This window comes from Melanerpes formicivorus, unplaced genomic scaffold (assembly GCF_026170545.1).
Source record: "Melanerpes formicivorus ecotype bairdi unplaced genomic scaffold, bMelFor1.0.p_v2 SCAF_19, whole genome shotgun sequence".
NCBI lineage: Eukaryota > Metazoa > Chordata > Aves > Piciformes > Picidae > Melanerpes > Melanerpes formicivorus.
This window is the reverse complement of record NW_027142371.1, coordinates 7171800-7195609: the sequence shown is the minus strand read 5'-3', so window position 1 is coordinate 7195609 and position 23810 is coordinate 7171800. Positions and strand designations below refer to the sequence as shown.

General features: G+C 42.5%; 1 protein-coding gene across 2 annotated transcripts in view; it reads right to left on the bottom strand.

Annotated features, from left to right (window-relative positions):
- Nucleotides 1-4323: 4323 nt before the first annotated feature.
- Nucleotides 4324-23810, bottom strand: part of TSHZ2 (teashirt zinc finger homeobox 2) — a 230354-nt gene continuing 210867 nt past the window's right edge. For both annotated transcript variants that reach the window (XM_068149950.1, XM_068149953.1), the window contains exon 3: nucleotides 4324-12121. Coding sequence is in view for 1 of the 2 variants with exons in the window: in XM_068149953.1 (XP_068006054.1) it covers nucleotides 12120-12121 (2 nt within the window). In the remaining variant the exon portion in view is untranslated. The remainder of the gene's footprint in view (nucleotides 12122-23810) is intronic.

Sequence of the window (23810 nt, the reverse complement as noted above, 5' to 3'; positions counted from 1 at the left end):
GATTTTCCTATGAAAACATTTAACTTTTATTAAATCAAGACAGTTTTAAGGAGCAGCAAGAAATGAAAGCAAAGACAACTGAACCAGCTTTCAAAGTTGCCCTGTAGCCAAAACATCCATCTGAGAAGCGGAAGGTTGATTTTATTTGTTTGTTTGTTCTCTAGGAGTGCATCACCAATAATTAAAAAAAAAGAGAGATACAAGTTAAAAATCCTTGGAATAAATTAGAGCAGTTTCTTACGCCTGCTGTGAGCTGCCTACAGCTGCTTTGGCAGTCTCCATCAAGATGGGAATGTTGCAGCATGGGGAGGTGCTTGATCCTGCCCAGCCTCGATCCTTCCCAGCTGGCCAGGTCCAAGGCTTTGGGACAGAGGGGATGTGGCTCCTTGAGGACCACAGTCCTGGCCCTACAGCCTCGCAAGGCTTGTGCAAGGGCACAAGGTGGACACATGCCTGAGTGGTGCATGTATTGCTGCTTTGTGGTGTCACTAAAACATTGGGGTCAATGCCCGTGCGCCTCGCAGGTGGGACTCCCTTCAGGCCAGGATTTGGCCCTGTATCTATAAAACATGCCTAAACCATTAACTGTTCTTCCCTGGAAAGTGGCAGAGGACCCTGTGTGCTGGAGCTAAGTCAGAAAGGCTAGACAAAGCCCTGGGGAGCGGTCTGCGGGGAGCAAACCTGTATTGGCAGACAGCAAGATAAATTGGATGATCTAATAGTCCTTTTCCATCTCTAAGTTTTATGATTCATTTGTTATTTTAGCCATCCATATATATTTTTTATTTTACCCTGGAGGGGTTTCTTGAAATGTGTGCAATATATTCCTTTAAAAAAAAAAGAAAATCACTTAAAAAAAAAAAAAGCCAGTGTTGCAGGATCCAAGGCACTGTCTCCTAAGTGTAACTGCTAATGAACTACCCATTGTGGAGGAGCTGAAGGGTGCCTGGTGGGTCAGCCATGGGTGCCCATGTGTGTGGGCTGGTCACTCAGGAGCAGGTGGTGGGGCAAGAAGGGTGCAGACCCTTTCATCAGATTTGGCTCGGCGTGATGCCAATGGGCAGCTGAAGAAGGGTTGACTGACACCCTGGTGACTCCTGCCCTCCATGCAAGGCTGGAGAGACACCAAGGGGGGCTTGGGAAAGGCAGGAGATATAGAGGAAATCCAGGGATAAGGGCGATGGTAGGGTGGGGAGGACACAGTCAGCACTTCCCTCCTCTCTGAGTGGGGACAACTACCCTGTCCTTCAGAGACTGGAGAGCACGTGGATGTGACTGAAAGCTGGCAGCAGCACGGAGAGGGTGCTCTTCACTCAGGACAATGTCCACACAGCTGGCTGGCTGACTCGAGATGGGCTGTTCTGCATCTCGTACATTTTGTCATGGCAAGGAGGAGCAGCAGCAATTAAACATGGCTAACAGGTGATACTGCACCCATCAAAATTTAATGAGTACAAGTCTCAGGAATCTGCCACAGAGAGCTTTGACTCATCAGCAGTAAATAACTCACTGTGGCCGGGTGGCAGTGGCGTGTGGTGCCGCACTCTGGCGCATGACACATCACCCCACTCCGGGGACGTTATGGGGGACAAAGGAGTGCTTAGGGAAACTAAGTGTTAAACCAAACCATTCGTCTGAGGTGGAGTACTGGAGAGAAGGGGGTTTGGTATCTCAATCATGCCTGGTTTATGGCTAGCGAGCCTTGAATTTGTGTGACAGCAGCCCAATGCCTCGCTGTAGATTACACCATAAATAACCCAGGCATGGAGTGGTCAGAGGAGCCAGATGAGGGAAAGAAAAAGATCCATAGAAACAAATGCAGGGTTGTGTAGTTGGATATATATTTTTTTCTTCCTTTTCTTATTTTAAGCAATTATTATTTAAGGGAAAGGAGGCTGCTAGAAATCGTTCGTGAGTTTTACTGAAACAGGCACATTCCTGTGGTTTTTTCACTCCCACAGCCTCTCCAGGTCAGTCCTTTTCTTTCTCTGCAGAGAAATCGGGAGGGGGGGGGGGGGGATAGAGAAAAGAAAAACCCACACAAAAATCAATCCATCAAATGTCATTACAGATTTATTAAGCCTGATGTAGAAAGACTTTTAACAGTAACATCTTCAGAAAGCATAAAAAGAGCACTTCTGTTCAGTCTTGTGCTTTGAAAATCTAAATATATTTTTATCATATAAATAATTCTTTTCATGTTTTAAGTGCATCTGTTTTTTTTTTTTTTCCTTCCCTTTTCAAATTTCCATTTTACAATTGGCCAAAACTGAAGTCTGCATTGACTGAAATGAAGCCATTTGCAAAGCTAATGATGTTGTGAAGCATGTCTATGGTGAACCGTATCAGCTAGATTTCAGAAAGGTAGTTCAATGAGTGCAGCATTAGAATGAGGGACAGCCTCCAGCAAAATCATAATTGAACACACCCAAGTCCTTAATGTCTGCAGTTGGGTTTCCTGATGCAAATTATGATAACATTTCAGATGTGAGCAGTCGCTTCCCAATAGCTGCAGTGGAAAAGAGACATTTTGTGCCACAAAGGAAAGAATTACCATGTTTAAAAATGTAAATAATATATGTATAGGAACCTTTTTTATGGAAATGAGGCATTCAGGATTATGTGAACAGTTTGGGCTATTTCCCCCTTCGCCCCCACCCCCCCCCCCCCAACCCCCCTTTAAACACAACAGATAAAGATGTGTGATCTATTATTCAGAGCTTTAATTACAGTTCTAAAACTGCAGTGATTTTTATTAAAAAATAAAATAAAATGAAATGAAAAATCCCCGGACACAAAAAGTAATGTTTGCTGGGATAAAGTTGAAGGATTTTTTTTTTTTCCCCCCACCCCCCTCAATGTATTTACCACGGTAAAAATACATGGAAAAAGGGGAAAAAAAAAAATCACCGTTAAGAGATTTCAACGCTGCAAAGGCAGAGGCAGAAACACCTCTTAAATGGACGGGAATGCACCTTCCTGCCACTCAGAAGGGGGCTTCAGTGAGTGGGTTTGACCTGGTTTGAATTTGACAAGATACACGGATCTCATCGGGAGTAACTCGTCTGGGGGGACTCGAGCGTTCAGAGCAGCCGGCTCTGCCGGTTTGGCGGGGGGCAAAGCACTCAGAGCAGCCAGCTCCACTTTTCTGGGGAGATGCAAAGCACTCAGAGCAGCCAGCTCCGCTAGTTTAAGGGGTCCAAAATACTCAGACCTGCCAGCTCCACTGATTTGGGGGGCCCAAAGTGCTCAAAACAGCCAGCTCCGCTGGTTTGGGGGGGAGCCAAAGCATTCAGAGCAGCCAGCTCCGCTGGTCTTGCGGGGGACAAATTGCTCAGAGCAGCCGGCCCGGTCAGCAGACAAGACAAGGAACTTGTTTAGCAAACAGCAACGCCGATCGGTGCGCCTGGTGTCGGCCTGTCGCGGCACGAGGCTGGACGAGTGGGTTGGGAGCGGAGCTCAGAGCGGGCTCGGCCGCGGTCAGGGGGGGTGCCTGTCGTGAAACATCGCGGCCGCTAGGTGGCGCAACAGACCGGGCCCCAGCGAGGGGCCGACTGCCCGCCCCCGCGAGGTGATTGACAGCCCGGCCGCCGTAGCCCCACCCCCGCTGCGGCCGCCCCAGGAGGCTGCGGGCACCCTGCGAGAGCAGGCCCGGGTGGCCGGCGAGTCCGTTTGGAACGAGAGCAGAGAGAATCGCGGCAGGGGGGGAATGAGAGGTCGTGAAAGCACAATGAAGCTAATGCTTCAAATTGTGACAATTACAAACTGTTCCGCCAAGAGGGTGCTAACAAATAATAACAATAATAATTAAAAAAAAGTAATCAGGCACTATTAGATAAAATACAAAGAGAACAATTGGAGGTGTGCGAGTTCCCCGCGGGACTCAGCATGCCGGCACAGCGCAACTTGGATTGCACCCCCCCCCACCCCCCCCAGCCCTCTCTATAAGCAGCGACTGGGCAGGTCTCATGCAAACACGGACTCAGAATTCCTCCAGACCCCATCTCTGGTCCTTTGTGAGCCGGTAACAGATGATGAGCAAGAAAACAAAACAAAAATTACAAGCATCTTTTCGGGGGGGGGGGGGGGGGAGGGATAAATAAAACATCCCCCCGTTATGGACCAATTTTTGTAGGAAACTGAAACAAGCAAATATAACAAAATCTGTGTTCATAACATGGCAATTTAGGTAATATATACAAATATGTACAGTATAAAAATGCATCAAAGGCGCAACTTTTCATCCAAACAAGCTGCAGTGCACAATGGAAAGCAGCTTGCTCCCCACCCCACACACCCCACCCGCCCTCCCTCCCCTTCCACTCTAAGGATACAGGCAAATTATATTCTATACAGCATGCACTTATTACAAAATTAGTGCAGAAGCACCAAAACATTCTACAGATAAAGTCACCGTGAGTCCTCTCGGAAAGGAGTCCCATTTGTGTTGTTAATATAAAAAATGTGTTTAATCTTTTCCTGTTTGCGATTTGTGGTACATACTTTTTTATTATTATTATTATTCTTTACAGAGAAATGAGCTTTTGATTTTCTTTTCTTTCTTGCCTTTTTTTTTTTTTTCCCTTTTTTTCTTCTTTTTTTTTTTTTTCTTTTTTTTACAAAATTCTAGACCTAACACCACGGGTCACAGCTGTAACCTGAAGATGCTGCCAATAACAAACTTACTACATACCACAAGCGCTGGGGCAGAGCGAAACGGTCATATTATGGCCAGCTATGGTCTGTTCTTTAAAATGGGGGGTGGATCTCTCCTGATTCGTGCTGACGTGTTCAAGATAATAAAACCCAAAACAAATGTACAGAAAAAAAAACAACAACCCACCCAACAACATAACAAAGGATTAATAAGTGGTGCCTGAGCACGAGACAAAAGGGTGTATTGTACCAGAGACATATGACAGTGAAGTACCCTGAGCCAGATAAGAACTGTTTAGCTTGTCAGCTTTTGCAACCTGTATTGCACATTCCAGCATTTGCTGCATTGTAAAGCCAAAATACTGCATTGTACATCCTGAAGATATCTGCTGCTTTGCTCGGTGCCAACAGTGCCCAGCTGTTACTTCAGCCACGGAATCCTTCCTGTTTACAAACCAATACACATACACACAGACACATAGAGTGTGCTGGTGTATGCATGGATATATCACTGTATGGAGGGGCAGGTATCTGTATATAGCTGCATATCTGCTCAGGTATATACAGATATGTATTTTTTTAAATGTTACATGGACCTGTTAGAAAGTGAAAGCATTGCCCATATGAATCTTCCACATTTGAGACAATTGCATGGGTGTTTAACTACTGTAAACACATCCCTCACAGGGGGCTGATGCCCACGTGGAGATGTATGTGGCTTTCAAGGGAAAGCATTCCTTGCATCTCATGTAGCTGCATTTTGGCAAGAGATTATTTTTTTTGCTATTTTAAAGAAAATATTGTTTCTCTCCCCCCTGCTATCTCATCTAAGAACTCTAATGAAAGAATTTGTTGCCTTTACTTAGATCAAAAAAAAAAAAAAGGGAGGGGGGGAGAAGAAGAAAAGAAAAATTTGCTCAGCTAGATGGTATGAACTCAAGTGGAGATGTAGGATCTGCCAGGATTAGTATTTAATCTGTTGTCTTAAACAGGGCTTTTTACAAAGGCCTGGAGACATTTCATGAGCTGAGAGTGATGATGAACTGGAAGTTTATTACTTTGCAGTTAAGTCCACTGGTACAGTTATTTCGCTTTTAAAAATAACTCTCAAAGTAAATGTTGTACAGACACTTTGGTACAGGAAAACACAGTGTCATCTTAAACTTCATCTGTTCTTCACATTTTTGCCAGTGCAGTTAAAACAAAAATGACCACTAGTGTAGACTGTAGTATACTGGGATAAAAGTGCTTGCACTGGTATAAAAGTGGTCCAGCAAAGCAAAATGAGCTGTACCATTATAAAGTGCTTTATAGCGATACAACTGTTTTCACATCAGGACTTTTACCAACATAGTCACATCAATGACAAAGTTTTGCAATCACTTCCCTGACATAACTATAAAACTTCTGAAGTTCAGACTGTGCCTTGGATTTAATCTGCGTGGAGCTAGAGACTGTTTGCTGAAGTTGCTTTCAGAACCATCTAAACATGTTAGGAATTCAAGGTTAGGTCCATGAGGACAGCATTTGGAGCTGGAGGATAAATACACTGAATTTGAAGGAGTAGCTCTGAATTTACACCAGAACAAATGAAATCAGAATCTGGCTTCTGGTTTTTTTTTTTTTTTAAGCTGGTATAAGTAAAGCTGAAGACAAATGAAATGGGAGGGAGGCGGTTGTAGGGAAGCTGTGGAACGTGCTGGCGGGATGTGACACAGTGTGTGTGGGACGCACACCCTCTGCCCAGGATTTTGCACTTGGCATGTGTTCATTTACAAAGGTACAGTGCCTTCTGTTGTCATTGTAAACCCACTACTTTTAACTTTTGTATTCTTTCACTTTCCTGCAGGAGATGATCAGAGAAGAAAATCCTAACTTCTGTGTGGTGGTGTGAAGTCAACCACTGGGGGAAACAATTAACAGAAGAATTAACAAGAAAACCCATGAAGCATTTCTTTCTGGAATCAGTATCCCATGACTGGGATCAGTATCCCATCCAGGATCATCAATGGATAGACTTATCTTGACCTCAGGTGCTAACAAATTAGGACCTCAGTTTGATGAGATATGAATTAGAATCTGCCTCTAGATACATGCCATTTATTCCTTAGTTGCAAGTTTAAAAATACTGCATTTGCTGTGGCCCAAGCTGTCACATACAGAAAAGGCTCAGTTTATGCCTACCAATATTCAGGTCAAGCTCTTCAGCACCATTACTGAAAAGTTCTTAGTTTTAGTGAAATTCAGTAACCTCTTGCTGATCATTTTCAGCTGAGGACAGAGGTTTGGCAAAAGGACATTTGCAGCTTGTAGCATAAATTGTGAGGGGGAGCAAGAAAACCAGACCAACAAACCCACAGTGTCACTGACCCTGTTGTAACTTTGAAACCAAATGATGGCTGGTCTGAGGTCTCCTCCTGGGTGGCCAGAAACCAGGAATTACAACTCTGTGTAGCTCCTAAACACAGCTTCCTAGGAGCAAAAATAATGTCAGGTTGTACTGTAAGAGGGTGGGTGCATACCAGCAGCACTTTTTCAAACTATATAAAGATGGTTATCTCAGTGCTCTTGCTTGGGGACAGATGGCCTTTAAAGCCTCCTGTAATTGCAACCTATTGATCTGGAATCTGTGATCAATACTGTCTTTATAGAGAGAATTTTAAATATAAATTGCATCGTATATCTGTTTGTGAAGACAAAAGCCCTATGTGATGGAGATCCACCTCCACTGAGCCCAGGCCCTTCCTCCAGCTTGAGAGTTATGATGGCAGGTGGAGAGGGGACAGGGATGGGGGCCTCAGCCCAGCCTGGCTTCAGGCGCCGAACAGTCATGTCTTAGCTGGGAGGAAATCTCTGCCAAAAGTTAGGTTGCTGTCTTTCATTCCCTTATGTTTTCTCAACAGGTTTGGTTGCAAGATAACATTCACAGCAAGACCAAACTGAGGGCTGACCCAGGCTGCTGTGCTGGAACCAGAGCAGCAGTTTCATGGCAGGACTAGGCCATTAGTAATTAGCTGTAGAAAGCAAACCTAGCCTCATTAGCTCTCACCCACAGGCTGCCCTGGGCCTGAACTCTTACTTTTGTGCTCTCCCAGTCACCAAGCACTGCTTGCTTTCTGTGCAAAGCCCACATGGATGCTTCCCAGTGGAAGTACCCCTTTTGTTCTAGGAACTAACTGTAGGTATAAATGAGTCAATAAGTATGGCACTTTCTCAAAGCACGATTAACAATATAAAAAAGCCTAAAAAATTGTGGAGCCAGTCTTGCCATCTGCATGTGTGAGAGTTGACTCAGTAGCCTGTAAAACTGGCTTGGAAGGCTTCAACCCCTACTGTGTTAATATATAATTATTGATTTTTTTAAAATGACTTCTTCTATCCTCCATGATCTCTAAAAAAAAGCTGTGGAGGTCAGTCTTGTAAATACATTCACAAGTAGGTAATAAAACCCATGATAAGTTACATTGACAAGTAATTACTGGGCAGGTTTGTTAGTGGATTCTCAAAGGTTGTTTTTTTTTTAACCTAACAATTATTATTGTACTAATGACAGCCATTTTTAAAGTTAAGTGTCCTTCTCCCTCTCAGCTTAAATAATAAGAGCCTGGAAAAATCACCTGAGTCTGATCCACTGGAGTTCTTACTTATTAAGCTCCAAGGAGATGCTAATTAAGTCTCCTTCTTTTAAAATAAAACTTTTTGCTTTGTTTTGTTTTGTTTTGTTTGTTTTTAAGGTGATATGACTTATGCTGCCATAGATGGTGGCAGGAAGGGAGCTCTGATTTATGAATAAATCTCTTAAAGCAGTGTGTAAGGGTAACAATTCTTGCTGCTTTATTGCAGTACAAGTGCATAAACAGCTTGGATATGTGGTGTATCAATATGCCACTTGTTAATAAGCAAGGACGTGAATCATAAATATTTGGCTGTTTGATCACCAGGCTTTTAATTAATGTTTTGATGATCTCCAATAAGAATAAAAGTCAGAACGATAGATATTGAGTAGATACGACAGAGAAAAGATGCAATGATTTTCTGTGTTACCTGATTTATATGACAGATAAACTATCAACTCATCCAGTTTTGTATAGAGGAGGAGAGAGGAGAGACATACATTTTCTTTTTTTACATCATAGTGTAAAAAAACAACAAACACCAAACCAAAAAAAATCACTTAATTCAAATGTCTACCTAAAATGTTCCCCGGGGACAGCGATGCAGGCAAAATAATCAAGTTTTAGCACTGTGTAATAAAGGTTTGTGGCCAGATTTTAAATGAAGTAGCTGTTCCTGCACTTGTCTGTGCCAGAGTGAAGCCTCCTGAGCAAAACACACTGCTGGGCCAGCCGGACCTCCCTCAAGGGGAATCAGCCCTCCCAAAAAACTGGGATCTCAGGTAGTGGCACAGCTGGAGCTGGGGCAGGTCATTGGTGGAACCATTTCCTATTGTCACCATGAGCCTGCTGCTCACTGGTTAGGGGGCACCAGGGAAGCCTCTTTTCCACCCAAACTGAGCATCTGGTGCTCCAAGGAGCCCCAGACCTGGACACTGGGAGCTGGCTGAGGCAAAGGACCACCCTCTTCAGAGCCCTTGTTGGCATTTGTGTAGCTTGGCCATAGCTGCAAAGGGCAAACCACACTGCATGAAGGTTTCTCTAAAGCAGAGAGCAAAATGCCCATCTGCAACAGGGCACAGGATTGGGGTTCATCTGAAGTCAGTGAGAACTTCACCCACTGGATGATGAAACAAGCCAGATATTTTTTTCTAGAGTATCCAAAAGCCTGGGGAAAGAAACAGGGCTGGAGATACACATGTGGGTTCTCTCAAGTGGCATTTCACTGCAGTGCTCACTGCTTTTGGGTCTGTGCCGCAGGACCCACCTTGCACAACTTCACTTAATAACTCTGAACTGGGCTGTGCGATTTAACGGCTTCTGAGGAGCTTGATGCTAATGCATTGATTTTGCTTTAATAGAATTTTGTTGTCAATGGCCGGTGCTCAGCACGGTGCAGGCTTCAATCTTAACCCATCTGAAGGCTCTGCTCGTTTCCAGTTGAGCTCCGTTCATTTCCAGTTGAATAGGTTAAGCAAAGACAGACCTCACTGTTCTCAATTCACTTTATGATCCTCCCATCATAAAAAATAATATCAGCACCTTGCTTTTCATGTCAGAACTACATTTGAGCTGCTATTCCCTATGCCCATGAGTAAATCCCATAAAAGCCGCCCCGTTGTACTGTCGCTATTTTTCCTTGTGGATGATTGATTGATGGATGAGTGCTGACACTTCAATGAAGCTATTTCGACTGCCATCTCAATCCGATGATGTGAGGGGTATATTTTCTGTCCATGCCTCATTACTTCAGAATGACATTCCTGGAACTTCATTTACTTTTTCCCTCCTTCCCTCAAGCGCCATATTTTTTCCCATCTAGGTTATGCATGCCATAAAAAAAGCAATTTGCTATTATATGTGGCATAAGGGCAACACTTTCCCTAGGAGGTAAATAAGAAGGGCCTTTTTTTCTCCTCCATGTTGAGTTTAGGGATCATGTCAAAATTTCCCAAACAATGACAAAACAGGCCCTTCTGCACAGGCCATGGCGAACACAGGAAACACATTTTGTCTGATTTTGTGAGTGCTGTGCTTCAGTTATATCCTTGAATGTCTAAACCAAAACCATAGTGAAAGACACCCCAAAGCCCTGTCTTATTTGAGGAAGATCCTCTTCTCCACTTGTGCCTAGCATGCTTTGAATATTTCATTTGCAACAGAGTAGCGATTTACAGCTTGATTCAGACTTATTTTCCCTCTGAGAATAAGGGAAGTTCATCGTTAAACGCAGAGATGGATTTGTCTACTGGAGGTTGCTGTCGCTGTGAGGAGATGCTCAACGAGAGCAAGCAGGGCTGTGCCTGGTTTTCCAAGCTGTGCACTAGGTAACGTGAGGCTTGTGACATTAGCATATCCTGGAAGGTTTTGTGAGTTGACTCGGGACCCGATTTTAATCTGTGTAATACAGTATTCCCGTTAATAATAATGTATAATTAAGACATCCGTTAAAAATCCATAACGTTAATTTAATGGAGAAAATCTAATACAGTTCTATTGGAATTTTTACGTTAAATTAACTTTAACGGGCTTTTAATGGATGTCTTAATTAGATCTCATTATTAACGTGAATATTCCACAAATTAAAATTGGGACCTGAAAGTTTTAATGAAAAAAGTTACAGGCACAAATCTGAAATTGCCATCTTTGTGGCCCCCTTTTCCCCAGGTCTCCGTTGACTTGAGGCAACCTGGTCCAGTGGAAGGTGTCCCTGCCCGTAGCGGGAAGGCGGGGAGGTGTTGGAACTAGATGATCTTTTAAGGTCCTTTCCAACCCAAATTGTTCTATGACTCTATGAATCTAAGCCAGCTGTGTTCTCCAGCCAGGCTGGACAGGGAGCGTGAAGACCAGATTCTGATCTCATTTACAGTGGCATAAATCCAATGTAACTCCGCTGACTACAACGGAGAACTTTAGATTTACGCTCGCCTAACTGAAGAATGAATTCAGCTTTATTTCTTTTATATCTATATATAGATATTTATATAGGGATATTTATATATAGATATACCTATATTTATATAATGTTCAATAATCTAACAATAGTGCTTTCGTTTAAAAATCACTCCATCGTGTATGTCTCACCATAAACCAGAATGGAGATTTAAATATATATATATCTATATATCTATCTATGAGGAATAAAACAAACTGAAAATAATCCATTTCAAACAAATCTTTGGCAGCAACATGGTTAAGCATAACTATTTGAACAACTTGCACAGAAGATTAACATTGTTCAGAGGTTTTTTTGGCTCAGAATCTGTTTTAACTTAATAATTCTTGTACTTACTGTGATGTATTGATCCCTAGTGCAATGACTGGATTGGGCAACCCAGGTGCAACAGTAATAGCTGCACAGAATAGAAACATTTCCTTTAGACAAACTATCCCAAAGGGGTTATAAATAGGAAATGGACATTACCATGAAAAGTAAAGCTTCCAATGTGACTGCATCTTGTGTAGCACGCTTGGACATTAAAACTATGAAGATTTTTTTTTTTTTTTTCCTGTCAGGAGTTACAAATTGACGAAATAAGTACATCAATGCTCTCAGTCATTATCTTACTTCAGTGGCACTTTGTTTTAGTGACAGCAAAAAGGGACAGTGGAGACCAGACAGCCCCAGTGCAGTTTATCAATGAAAATCTAATACCGTCCATAAGCAGGGGAGTGGAAATCAATACTTCATTACCAAATTGTTAGTGAGGATGAAGAAGAATAGCAGGAGTTTTTTTGGCAGTCTTCTCGGTCCGGGTTGTTGTGAGTTCAATGTCAGGATCGGAGTGATGCGCAGGGGCAGGCTGGGTGCGGGAAGCCTGGGCTGAAGAGCTGGAGCTAAGGCATTCGTCCTGCAAGCAGAATAAGGATAACAGCCATCGTTACCCAGGTTCTAATCACCATTCCAGATTCTACTGACTAGGTAATTTTACCAATAGAAATGTCTGGAAACCATTCAGCTTTGCTTTACTTTGCCCACCCATAGGCTCACAAAAAGCAAAGACGCAGAAGTGTAAACCTCGCTCCACCCAACCTCCCACCCTGAGATCCTTACATCTGTAACCATGCAAGGATTAGTGGGTTAATGCCAAAAAATGCCGCAGCTCTGCCTAGTTCACTCAATGTGTTGCTCTTCATCTGTGCTTTTCCCTCATGATGCTTAACCCTAGACAATATAATGAGCTACTTTCTACTACCAGCCAAGAACATACTCTAAAACCCTCATGATGAGTTGGACATCGTAGTACACACATTATGTCTAATTACTTGACTATCACTGTGCTATTTCTGGTTGTGGTAGCACCTCCCCAGCATTAAAAGCTGCTGTTCTTCCACTGGACCTTTTCTGTCCTGTAACTACTAAAAGTGCTAAGTGACTGGAGTTGTGAAGTTACTTCTACATAGAGACAGAAGGTCCTTGTTTTATTTCATTTCAAGATGTGGGTTTAAAAGTTCATCCCAGAGTTGAGTTCTGTTCTGCTTGTAACTTGGGAGAAAGATACCAGGAAAAACAGTAGAAAAAAACAACTGGAAAAACAGGGTGAGAAATGAGGCAAGCAATAAGCAGAGTGAGAGTCAGTCTGGAGAGAGCACGGATTAAAAAAGACCAGCAGTGGGCAAAAAGAAATACGTTACTGTAAAATATATTATCTGTTCAAGGCCATGGATATTTCAGCAAACACAGCTCAAATCCTGCAGTATGTTCCCTGTGTTCTGGCTAAATCAACTGGAAATTCAGTAGTAGCTTTATTTAAACTAAAATAAACTCTGCTTTTCAAAAAATTCCAAATGAAAACAAAAAAGTCCATTGACTTCATGCCATTTAGTTTATAATTTGGTTTGTTTTACAGTATCTTCACCTTTTCAGTTTTCATAGGGATGCTGAGTTTTACATTGGCAACCCCGAACTGCTCTGGAGAAACTGCTGGAAGGGAAGAAGAGGTTTTGGCAGCTGAATGTAGAGACTTTTGGCAACCGAGGATGCACGGAAGTCAGTTTGAAATTGTGGTGAATACCTTAGATAGTTATTCCTACCTAAAAGATATTAAAAGCAATCCATGTTGACACTTTAAAATGTTGTCTTTAGGTTTCAGAGGTAACGCTTTGGAGCAATTCACACTTTGCAAAGCTATTATTTTCCACTGCAAGAGGACAAAACTATGTCACTTCACAACCTGTTCAAATTTTAAAGAAATCCAGGTCTTGCTATTGTAATGCCTAGAGATGAAATACATTAATGCCATGAGTTGGCTCTGCTTCTGTGGTCAAGTTCTCAGCTGCAGACCCACCCTCTGCAAAAGGTCTGAGTGCAGACCGTGGAGATGGTACAAGCGTTTGACTTTTCCTTTCCGAGAAGATTTTGTAGCCCTTGTTGGGATGGAAAGCTGCTTGTGGCATGCCACATAAGTCCTGCTTTGGATCAGATCAAGCTCTGTAGCAGCTCTGACATGCAGAACATCTGCCCAACTCATGAATGTGGGACACAGACACTATGGGCTGGTCCTGCATAGGCCAACATGAGAGGCAGTGGTGTAACAGCTGAGTGCAGGAGCAGTAACTCTTGATTAATTCAACACTGCCCCCCGAATGTTGTTAGGGCAATTAGCTGCATGTAGTGTTACTGAAAGTCCTAAATCTGGGACGGAGTCTTGGCTTGAAGGAGAGTAACTGCAGAGTAGTGGTTCCCTGCCAGTGAGAAATATTCATCAAGGGCTTGAATTGGAAAACTAAAAAGCCAAACTTCTGCCTCCTTTTCTTTTTCATTCGTTGGGAGGAAAGTTCTGAGACCTTGCATTAGACCAATCATGAAATTAGTTTAGGAATATTTCTAATCATACCCACAAGGGAACCATGCACAGAGCAACATTGAGGACATCATTAACTCTTGGCAGAGTTCTTCAGAGGCACATGAGTTATGGTTTAGGTCCACAAAAAGCCCCTTCTGGCAACAAAACTGCTTCAGAAGGTCTCACCCCTTTCTATCATCTCCACCATTATGGTACAATCCTCGGCTGTGTCCCTGCAACCATCTGTGGGTCTACACAACCCCAGGCAAAAACTGTGTCCATCCCTAATGGATCAAGGGACTACAGAAACACTTCCAACAGAAGTTCCCAGTGCAGAGTTAGGACTGTGTAGACAATGGGAAAGGGTGGAAACCTCTTCATCTGGTTTTGCTTGTGGAGGAAAGATAAGATGGAACTAGGCACTTGGGAACTGGAAGGAACTCTCTGCACTGCTGCATGTGTGCAAGCAGCTTTGGTTTAGCACTGCTGTGAAAGCTGTTTGTGACAATTGGATAAACAATGGAGGCTGTGTCCATATGCTTCACTAATGGTAACATCCATGCATGACTAAAATCAGCTGGGACTTGGCATTGATTTCAGTTGGATGAGTAGATCTAGGTCTTTTGGCCAATCAAAGTCTCCAGCCTTGGGTTTTTTTCCAGTGTGCATGGATATCACTGCAGGCTGGGACAAGACTTTGGGAAATTAATTAGTGTGAGCCCTGATCAATAAGGGTCATAGTTTATGTATTTCATTATCAAGTCTCTAAGAGATTCAGGGAGTATGTGGAAAGCTTGTCACCCACAGTCTAGGGCATAGCAGCTTGGATGTTCAAACAGGGCTTGATAGGTGAAGTTTTCTGCTTCCTGAGCATTTTGTGGAAAGGTTGTTCAGTCTGTACCACAAAGAAAACTCTATCATTTAAATTGTCATGAAAATGTGGTTGAGGGTGTTCATTATGCTGATGTCTTGTACAGTATATGTGAAATATCAGCTGCAGATACTAAAGCTTTGCTTTTATTTAACATTAATTATCAAGCCATCAACAGATGTAAAAAAAGTTGTATCTATTTTCATGCTGATGTGTCAGGCCACAGGACTCCTCCTAGCAATCACCTTCCCACTCCTTGTCTGTGACACAGCTTCCCTCTCCTTGTTCCAATCTTGCCATAAAAACACAGCTGTGAAACCTCTGAAATAGGAACTCTCAAACATGTCTGCAACCTGAGACAACTGTCAACTGTATGTCAACAGCTAATCACACGTGTGTCCAGCCTCCACAGGCTGGCACCAGCGCTGCTCAGCTGCGCTCCTGAGCCCATCCGTGGTGCCTGGTGCCTGAGAGCAACAGGGAGCTGGCACTTACCTTCATGCACACTCCTACACACACCCCCCCAAATCCCATGCTTCCTTTGCTCTCTCTAGTCTCCTTTTTCACTTTTATCTGTGGCCAAAAGTCAAACAACACACCTTCCTGGGCAGGTAAGACATGGGTTGTCCACTTGTGGGTTGATTTTCAAGTCCTTCACTTGGGGATTGCTGTCACTATTTGATGTTTGGGTTTGGCAGGAGAACGCTGGCCAAGGTGTGATGGTGCTCTAGAGCCACGCAGATCACAGCAGGTTTGTGTGCTTGTAATGTTTTATCTTTTTTTGTATTTGCAGATCTTTGCTAATATAATTTCCTCCTCTTCTATTAGTGTAATGGGATGATAAAATTTACAATATGTATCTGTGATCCACCCGCCAAAGTCAAGGGGAGTCTGTGGATCAAAACCTTTTCGTGCTGCAGTTGTATCTGTTGAAATAAATTGCAGGACTCTTAAAAGGCCAAATAGAAAGACACAGAAAGTCCCTTTGTGGTTACCAAACATATTATCTCTAGATGTCATTTTTGACCTACTTTTGCTAGATTTTTACAGCAGCAGAAAAATCTCTTCCTTAAAGAATCATGCTCATGAGCATAATACCTAGATAGGGAGGAAAAGCAAATCTGGGTATATTCTATTTCAATGAATTTCATGAATTACAATATTACAGACTCTAAATGCCTTCTCGTTACCCATAATTATAACCAAGATTATATCAATCTAAACAGTAACTACTCAAATGATTCATCATGATTGGAAGGAGCATGCTCTCTTAAGTTGTGCCTGCCCATCCATTTTAAAGCCTTGCGGCAGGAATAGCATTCCCGAAGGTCATTTAACAGCACATTAAATAAATAAATAGGACATATTTGTTTCAGAAAAGACTCTCTAGTAGGGTGGGAAAGCATTTTGGGAGTGGTAAGAATAACCTCGTGAAAACACACTTTCAGCTCTTCTTCGTTCTTGCTGAGGGTGCAGCACCCACCCAGACACATGCAGAGGCTTCACATGATGCCTTCAGGGAAAAGTCCCTAATGTTCTTCGTAGTGAAGGGTGGTGTCATGCCAAGAAGCTGCACTGTGCACTGCACAGAAGTTGCAGTCAGCTGCCGCTCAGCAGCCAGCAACGGGGCACAGAGAAAGGAGGACACATCAGCACAACCCATCGTGGTCACTGGTAGGACCCTGAGCCTCTCCTGTCGCTGCAGAAGGCACTGGGCTTTGTGTATTCAACCTGAGTCATCAGCCATACAGGGAGGAGAGTGTGGAAAAAGGTCTCTACTGTAAAAGTAAAACATATTTCTGTCCCATTATCTAAGCTTATAAGAATGCAGGACAATAAAATGGAAAAGAAATAAGGGCTGTAGCTCAGATATTCCTGGGGTGTGTCTGCCTAAATACAGAACTGTCTGACTGTGGTAACGCCCAGGTGGAGGAATTCAGAGATCTCATTGCCTGTGATGATGGAAACTACGTTTAATAAAAACTTGAGGTCATTAAGTTGCATTTTTCTCAGAAAACTCTTTGTTGAAGATATTTTTTTACGTGACTAGGGCCAAGGCCAGATAAAAGGCCTCTGGGTTTCAGCAGCAAGATCATCAGAGCACACATCTGCAGCTGGTGCAAAACACCTCTGTAGGAGGTCAGTGAAGTTATGCTGATGTACCTCAGCTGGCCTGGCCCAAAAGTTTTGTGATAGAAGTGAAGAATCTGCTTGAAACTTGCCAAAATAACCCCAAAGCCTTCCACTAGTTGAGTTTCTGGTTTTCTTAAACCTCTGCTATCTGTGCATATAGTTTTCTGCAACAGATTTTTTTTAGCTGTGATGCTGGCTGAGCAAAACTCTTAAGCATATGTCTATTGGTATTGTGCACAGTGCAGTGAAGTCCCTCTCTGCCAGGCTCCTGTGGGCTAGGGCTGCATGGGTAAAGCAATACAGATGTTTTAGGGGCATGCCTGTGCAGGCATCTATGTGTGCCACCTGAGACCTAAAAGAGTGATGCTTCTGCATATACATTATACTCTATGTAGAAATATAATGTATGAATATAAATATATTTTTGTATTTAAGTTTATGTGTGCCTAGATAAAAAGCTGCCCAGTCAGACCTACTGAATATGTGCAGCAGTGCCCAGCTCACCAGGGTTACTAGACATCCCTGAGCAAATACAGTCAGATCCTCCAAATCCACCTGAACAACACGGCTTGTGAAAATGCTGACATCTGTTAGCCTGAGCAGTTCCCCAGAGGGCTGGCAGTTTCTTCTGTGAATGACTAGAAAAGGATCTGGGAGCATTTTTAAAAGCAAGAATGGTGAGACATATCCCCAAAAGACAGAGGCAAATGAAAGATGCAGTAAGGGTGGAGATGAGTGCTGGGGGATGAAACTCCCCCATTATTTCTCCACACGTGACCGCTCAGTAGTGTGGTTGGAAGAGTTGCAAGGGACCTCTGGAGATCATCTAATCAGCCCCCCTGCTTACACAAGTTCACCTAGATCAGGTTGCACAAGAACAGGTCTAGGCAGGTTTTGAATGACCCCAGAGAAGGAAACTCCACAACCTCTCTGGGCAGCCTGTCCCAGTGCTCTATCACCCTCAAAGTAAAGAAGTTTCCCATTTAGAAAAATCTGTGATGCCTTTTCCCCTGATAATTTGAGCAATTCAGATCTTTGTGTGAGCCCAGGAAGCTGGGACCCATCAAGGTGGGTGTAGGGATGGTGCAGGAGGGACAGCCAGTGTGGCTGACAGAAACAATGAGGCTCAACCCATCCTCAGTTCCTTTAGCCAGGAGAGGAAGGGAGGGGAGTGAGATGGGTGCTAAATCCTGACTCCCACCCCCAGAGATCTGGTGTGCCTGGATTTAGGCAAATAATTTCACCTCCCTGTTTTGCTGAGAGATAGAATCATACAAAACCTTGGGGGCTGTGGCTCTCTGTGTCTTCACAGAGACATGATGAAATCCTGGTTGAGTGGGATTCCTGCCATTTGTTTGAGAAAGGTCAAGATTTCAGCTCTGATCTCAGCTGGGGCCTCAAGGTGACATAGGATACACACATGTAATGAAGAAGAGCACACATGATACCTAATGGGCAGCCAAGACACTTAGCTGGTGTCTCCTAATTACTTCTGCACAGAGACAGAGTCCAGTTCAAGGGTATCTGGAAGGATCACAGGCTTGTAAAGAGGGAAAAAAAAAAGAGAAAGGAAACATCTCATTTTTTCCCCTATAAAAAAGTATAATCATCAAATCACAATGTATTTGAGAGCACATGTTATTGACAGCCTATTCTTGGAGGGGGAAAAAAAAGAAAGAAGTGGATTTTTTGGCAAAGTTTCTCTATTTGCTGAAGATTAAATTGTTCATTGTACAGGGCACCATCTGCCCTTGGAGAGAGATTTAGTTGATGGCAGCTGCAACCAAAGTGTGGAAGATATAGCTGAATTTTTGGTTTCTTTTCAACTAGCAACTGTCATTACAGGTCACATGCAAACTGTGTCATTTTCTGTGACAAGCAGGTTCTGTAGACTTGGGTGCTTGCTACATTTTAAAATGCCACCTGTATAGATCCCAGGAGAGAAATAGCTCTTGTTACACACCTTGAAAAAAAAAGTGAATTCAGAGCAGACAAGACAAAGTAAATATGGTTCAACTGTCCAGATGCTGGCTGTGGGTTCAAGACTCATGTTTACATGGATGGAGTTGAGGACGTACTGGTGGTTCACTTGAGACTAGATTTTGTCACTTAATGTAGGCCCTTAAAAAGAGCAAATTATCATTTGCAAGGCCTTACTCAACTGCTGTGTAATTCCTCAACTGCCTCCTTGTTTCCCTTGTGGTGTAATTCCTGGTTAGATTAAACCCCAAGCTTTTTCAGTTCTGAAGAAAATGTCTTTAATCACCAAACTAGAGGCTAATGTGGGTAGATTTTCTCCCAACTCCACCTATTGAGCTGTAACATTAAAATGTCTGCATTCAGTGTGAGGTAGTAAAGGCTACTCAAGAGCCGGGAGGTGCTAATCCTGTCTCTGTGCTCAGAGCTGTTTTGATATTACACAAAGGCTGTCACTGGCTACAGTGAACTCCTCCAGGAAGGAATTTGTACCTCTTCCCTCTCTCCTGAACATTGTAACTCTTCTGCAGGTGAATTACGTTCCCTTTCTCCTGAGCAAAATGGGAGGGGAGAAGTTAAGAGCACACTGGTAGATTTTATTAGGACAAAGAAACAAAGCAAAACAAAAAAGCAAACCCAAACCTCTTTCCTTTCATCCCTGCCTTGCTATGAAAGTGCCTTCATATTTCGAGGCTTGCTGACAATATTTCAGGATGGTACATCACACACCGTCTCTTCTGGAACAGCAGACATTGTCAGTGCTGGGAGACAACTGCTCTGCATTGTACTTCACAAAGACTCTCTATAAAGCATTTCTATAGAAAAAAAAAAAACAAAGATTTTTGAAATTTGTGAGTCTCTTAGCCTTTCAGACAAGGATGAGTCCTGGTTAATTTTCTTCTGATGATTTCCACATTTTCTCTAAGAAAAACAACAGCTAGTACTGCCTTAAGACAGACTGAGCTAGTTAGAACATGCCTAGATAGAAGGGGATTTTTTGTCCTTCTTTTTTCCACATGGAAGAATTTACAGGACAGAATTTTGTTATTAAGTTTATCCTGTTCACTTTAACCTTTTGGCCTTCTGTCACACTTTGTCACAGTAGAATGGGGTCATGTTTTGAAATAGAAACTGCTACTGTAGGTAAATGTTTAACAAATCTGCTGTGATTGAATCCATGGGCTTGGATAATAATGATGATTATTTTGTTGTTGTTTGGTTTTTAATGGGCCTTTCTAGCAAAATATTGTTCATCATTTCAGGTGTCAGCATATCTTTCTGATTGTTCTGTAATGTGCACAGACCATCCAAGCCATACCAATTTGGGAAGGCTTCTGCTTCCACATGCTTTTCTGCTGCAGAGCAGAGCCAGGCTCAACCCTTTACTCAGGCAGATGCCCTTTTCCATCCATGATTTGACCGAGCCAAGGGCTTTCAGAATTAGGGCCTTTGAATTAAAAAATGCTTAAAATCTAAGTCTGCCTCTTTGGGCTATGCTTTGCAGAAAGCAGTAATCATCAGTAGAGGAGGGCTGCTTATGTGAATTAGTGTGTAATGCACTGGGTTCTCCTTTCTTTGTGAGGAAGCACTTAAAACACAAATTCCCACCTTAAAAACCAAACTCAGTGCAAGCTACAAGTAAATCACCTCCTCTGTGGTGCCAGAACTGCACATGCTCTTCTGCTGCTGATTCATCTACAAAATATATCACATGCCAGTTACTTGAATTAGGATCATGGGGAGAAGGGAATCATTAGAGAGCAGAAGAAACTCTAACGCATAAAGAAAACTTCTCCGTTTTTCTCCTCCGCAGTGCCTGTTTTATTTCCTCTTCATGCACTGTCAGTACTGATGAGGCAATGGATGCTCTAATCCTAAGCAGTTGCTTTTGGGGGTAGAGTCGTTGGGGCTGCAAATGTTTGGTACAGCAATAGCTCTGAATTTCCAGGCAAGCCCTTTTCCCTGGTCATTGCCATGTGTTTAGTGGGGCTGGTAGGTGAATGACACAGCCTGGATCAAGTATTTCACTCTTGGTGCTGTTTCCTTTGCTATCAGAGTGCCTTGAGAAGCCAGGTAAATTAGACTTGGAGAAAGGGATGCTGCATCTTTGAGTAATGAGGCTGGGAAACAGGGAACACATTTTCCACTAGCTCATGTCTCACTGTATGGCATTCCGATTTCGTGACACTTCATAATAAATCATTGCTTATCACTCACATGGGAACATAACATGGTTCAAGTTAAGATTCGTTAGTGATTGTAAAGAAGAAACATGAATTGCTCTATATCAGGGCTTTTTGATCATCTTTCTGTCCACTGCAGACATTTTTTTTATTGTAATATTAACAGTAACCACTGTTTAAAGCATAAATATAAAGCAAAAGAAAGAGCAGGAAATATTAATAATGAAAATAAATTTGTCTTATTTATGTGTTTATGTAAACACCTGGCAATTGCTCTGCACAGCACCTTGTATTCAGTGTCACAGACTGCTGTACCAACAGAAGTTTCTAAAGCTGGGGTTTTAAACTTCTATACGTGTGTGTGTCTGTAAAAACCCCTAATTGCCAATACATTCATTTTCTGGAGGAGAAGGTTCCAGCAACTACATCTAGAGACAATTTGCTTTAGAATGTGTGCTGCAGGGGGAAGAGAGTCTGATGTCCTGCAGAGCTGTCCCACCCTGGAACAGCAGCACAACAGGAATGGGAATCTGGAGGCATCAGCCTGGAGATGAGAGAAGGCTGAAGCAGCTGTACTCAGTGTGAACTGGGCTGTTCCTTGTCAGCCTGTTATCTGTGTCCAGGGGTCCATCAAAGTCTATCAAAACCAGGGCTTCATGCCCCATGTGAGGGGTATCTGAGGTGGGACATCCCTGCTTCAGCTCCTGACCCTGCAATGAGCTCAGGGGTGACAAAATGTTAGCTTGAAGAGGACAGGAGTTGTGGATGTATGCAGCTGTACGTTTGGGCAATCCACTCCCTTCTCTCACCATCAAAAGGTGGGTTTTTTACTGTGTGCTGTAGCTCACAACTTTCTCATCAACAGTTTAGGGAGAGGGGGGAGAAGGCTATGGGTTTATAGATGTCATCAATGGTGCTTTTAGGGGACCAGTGAGTCAATCACAAAAAAATCTAACTGAAGAAAATGGGAGCTTGCTGAAACAACGAGTTATAGCACGTATGCAGGGGGTTTTCACCAAAAGGAAAAGAACAATCTACTCCTTCCCTTGTGTTACAGGTAGTTTTACTTTAATTTGTTCTCTTTGCCATTTGGATGTGATTGTGGGAGGTACCTAAAACTCTGGAATAACCCGAGAGAAATCAGATAAGGTAAATATTTGCTGCAACTATGGCTTTGATTATTCCCCCCTCAGTAATTTGGTATTTACTATATTAATCAACTATATAACATGTCATTCCTACTGCTCCCTGGCTGAATAATTTCCAAGACTATACACAGCTTTCAAGATAGTTGCCAGACAGGCACAAATTAATACTTCCAGAAATTCTTCTTAGAAATAGTCCCATGAACTATATTTTTTGCTCTCCCTGTTTCTGTAAAGGAAATAGAGATGGCTTTACAAAAATGGCAAAGGTATTATTGTATTATACCCTTGCACATATTCTTCTCTGGTTTTATTTTAGTTGATTATTGATCCTTTATAAAAATTATAACCTATGTTCATGTTTACCTTTGCTAGAACAAGTAGCCCTGTGAGACAAGGTAGCAATGGAAGTGTGTATGTAGTTAACTCTTTGCAGGATTAAGGGTTTAATTTAGTAGTTACAAAAAGGAGAGACTTGATATCCTTTTACTGAGGCAAATAAGCCTCTTGATTTGTGGGACAAGTTGTTTGAGTAAAATGGCATGTGACCAAGGGACTGTAAATTCAGTTCTGATCCATCTGATCTCTCCCTCTGACACTCCAAATCGCAAGTATTTGTGGCTGTACTGGCCACTGCCTTTGATCTCTAGTGTGCTCTTTTAAACTCAGTTTTGTTTCCTGTTTTCGTGGTCCAGGTCACTGCAAGACTTTCCCTCTTGCTCAATCCCTTCACCCCCCCTCATGTACAATAAATACATTATGCACTAAAATGTGAAATCTTCCAATTATCAAAGAAAAAGAAAGAAAGAAGAAAACCTGTTCTGGTAAAGCACAGCATTAGAAGCATACAATACTATATCTTACTTTACACATACTACCAGTAGATGATTATATACAAGAGTTAAGCCCCCTAAGTCTTGACCAAGGAAAAAGACAGAGTTTCTCTAATATGTATGATACAGACTCTTAATCTGCTCTCACTTGAAGTGGTGCAGTGAATGGGATTATTCTCCATTTATTTTGGCTTACACTAAACTGGAATTTTTGCCCCATAAGCTTCCTGTAATTTTTGTAAGTGGAACTGCCTTTGTCAGCATTCTTAATATTTCCCTATGGAAATGGTATTAAAAAGCAGCACGTTTGCCCTACAATCTCATGTTTTATCCTTGAGAAATGAGGACTTAAGGTAGATTTTTTTTTTCCCCTCCCTCTCTTGTTCTGCAGGAAAATGGCTTAATAATCTCAAACGGAGCCTGGAAGGACACTCTGTATCTTCAAAATGTTAATACTATCACAAACCATGCCTGGGTTAAAAACAGATATTGAAACAGGGGAATAAATATTTGACAATGCTGTTAAGGCAACTTTGCTAACGATTTTTGAACAACCTCCAACTGAGGTCTAAATGTCTGCAATATCCATAAACAACTCCATACTGTCCAATT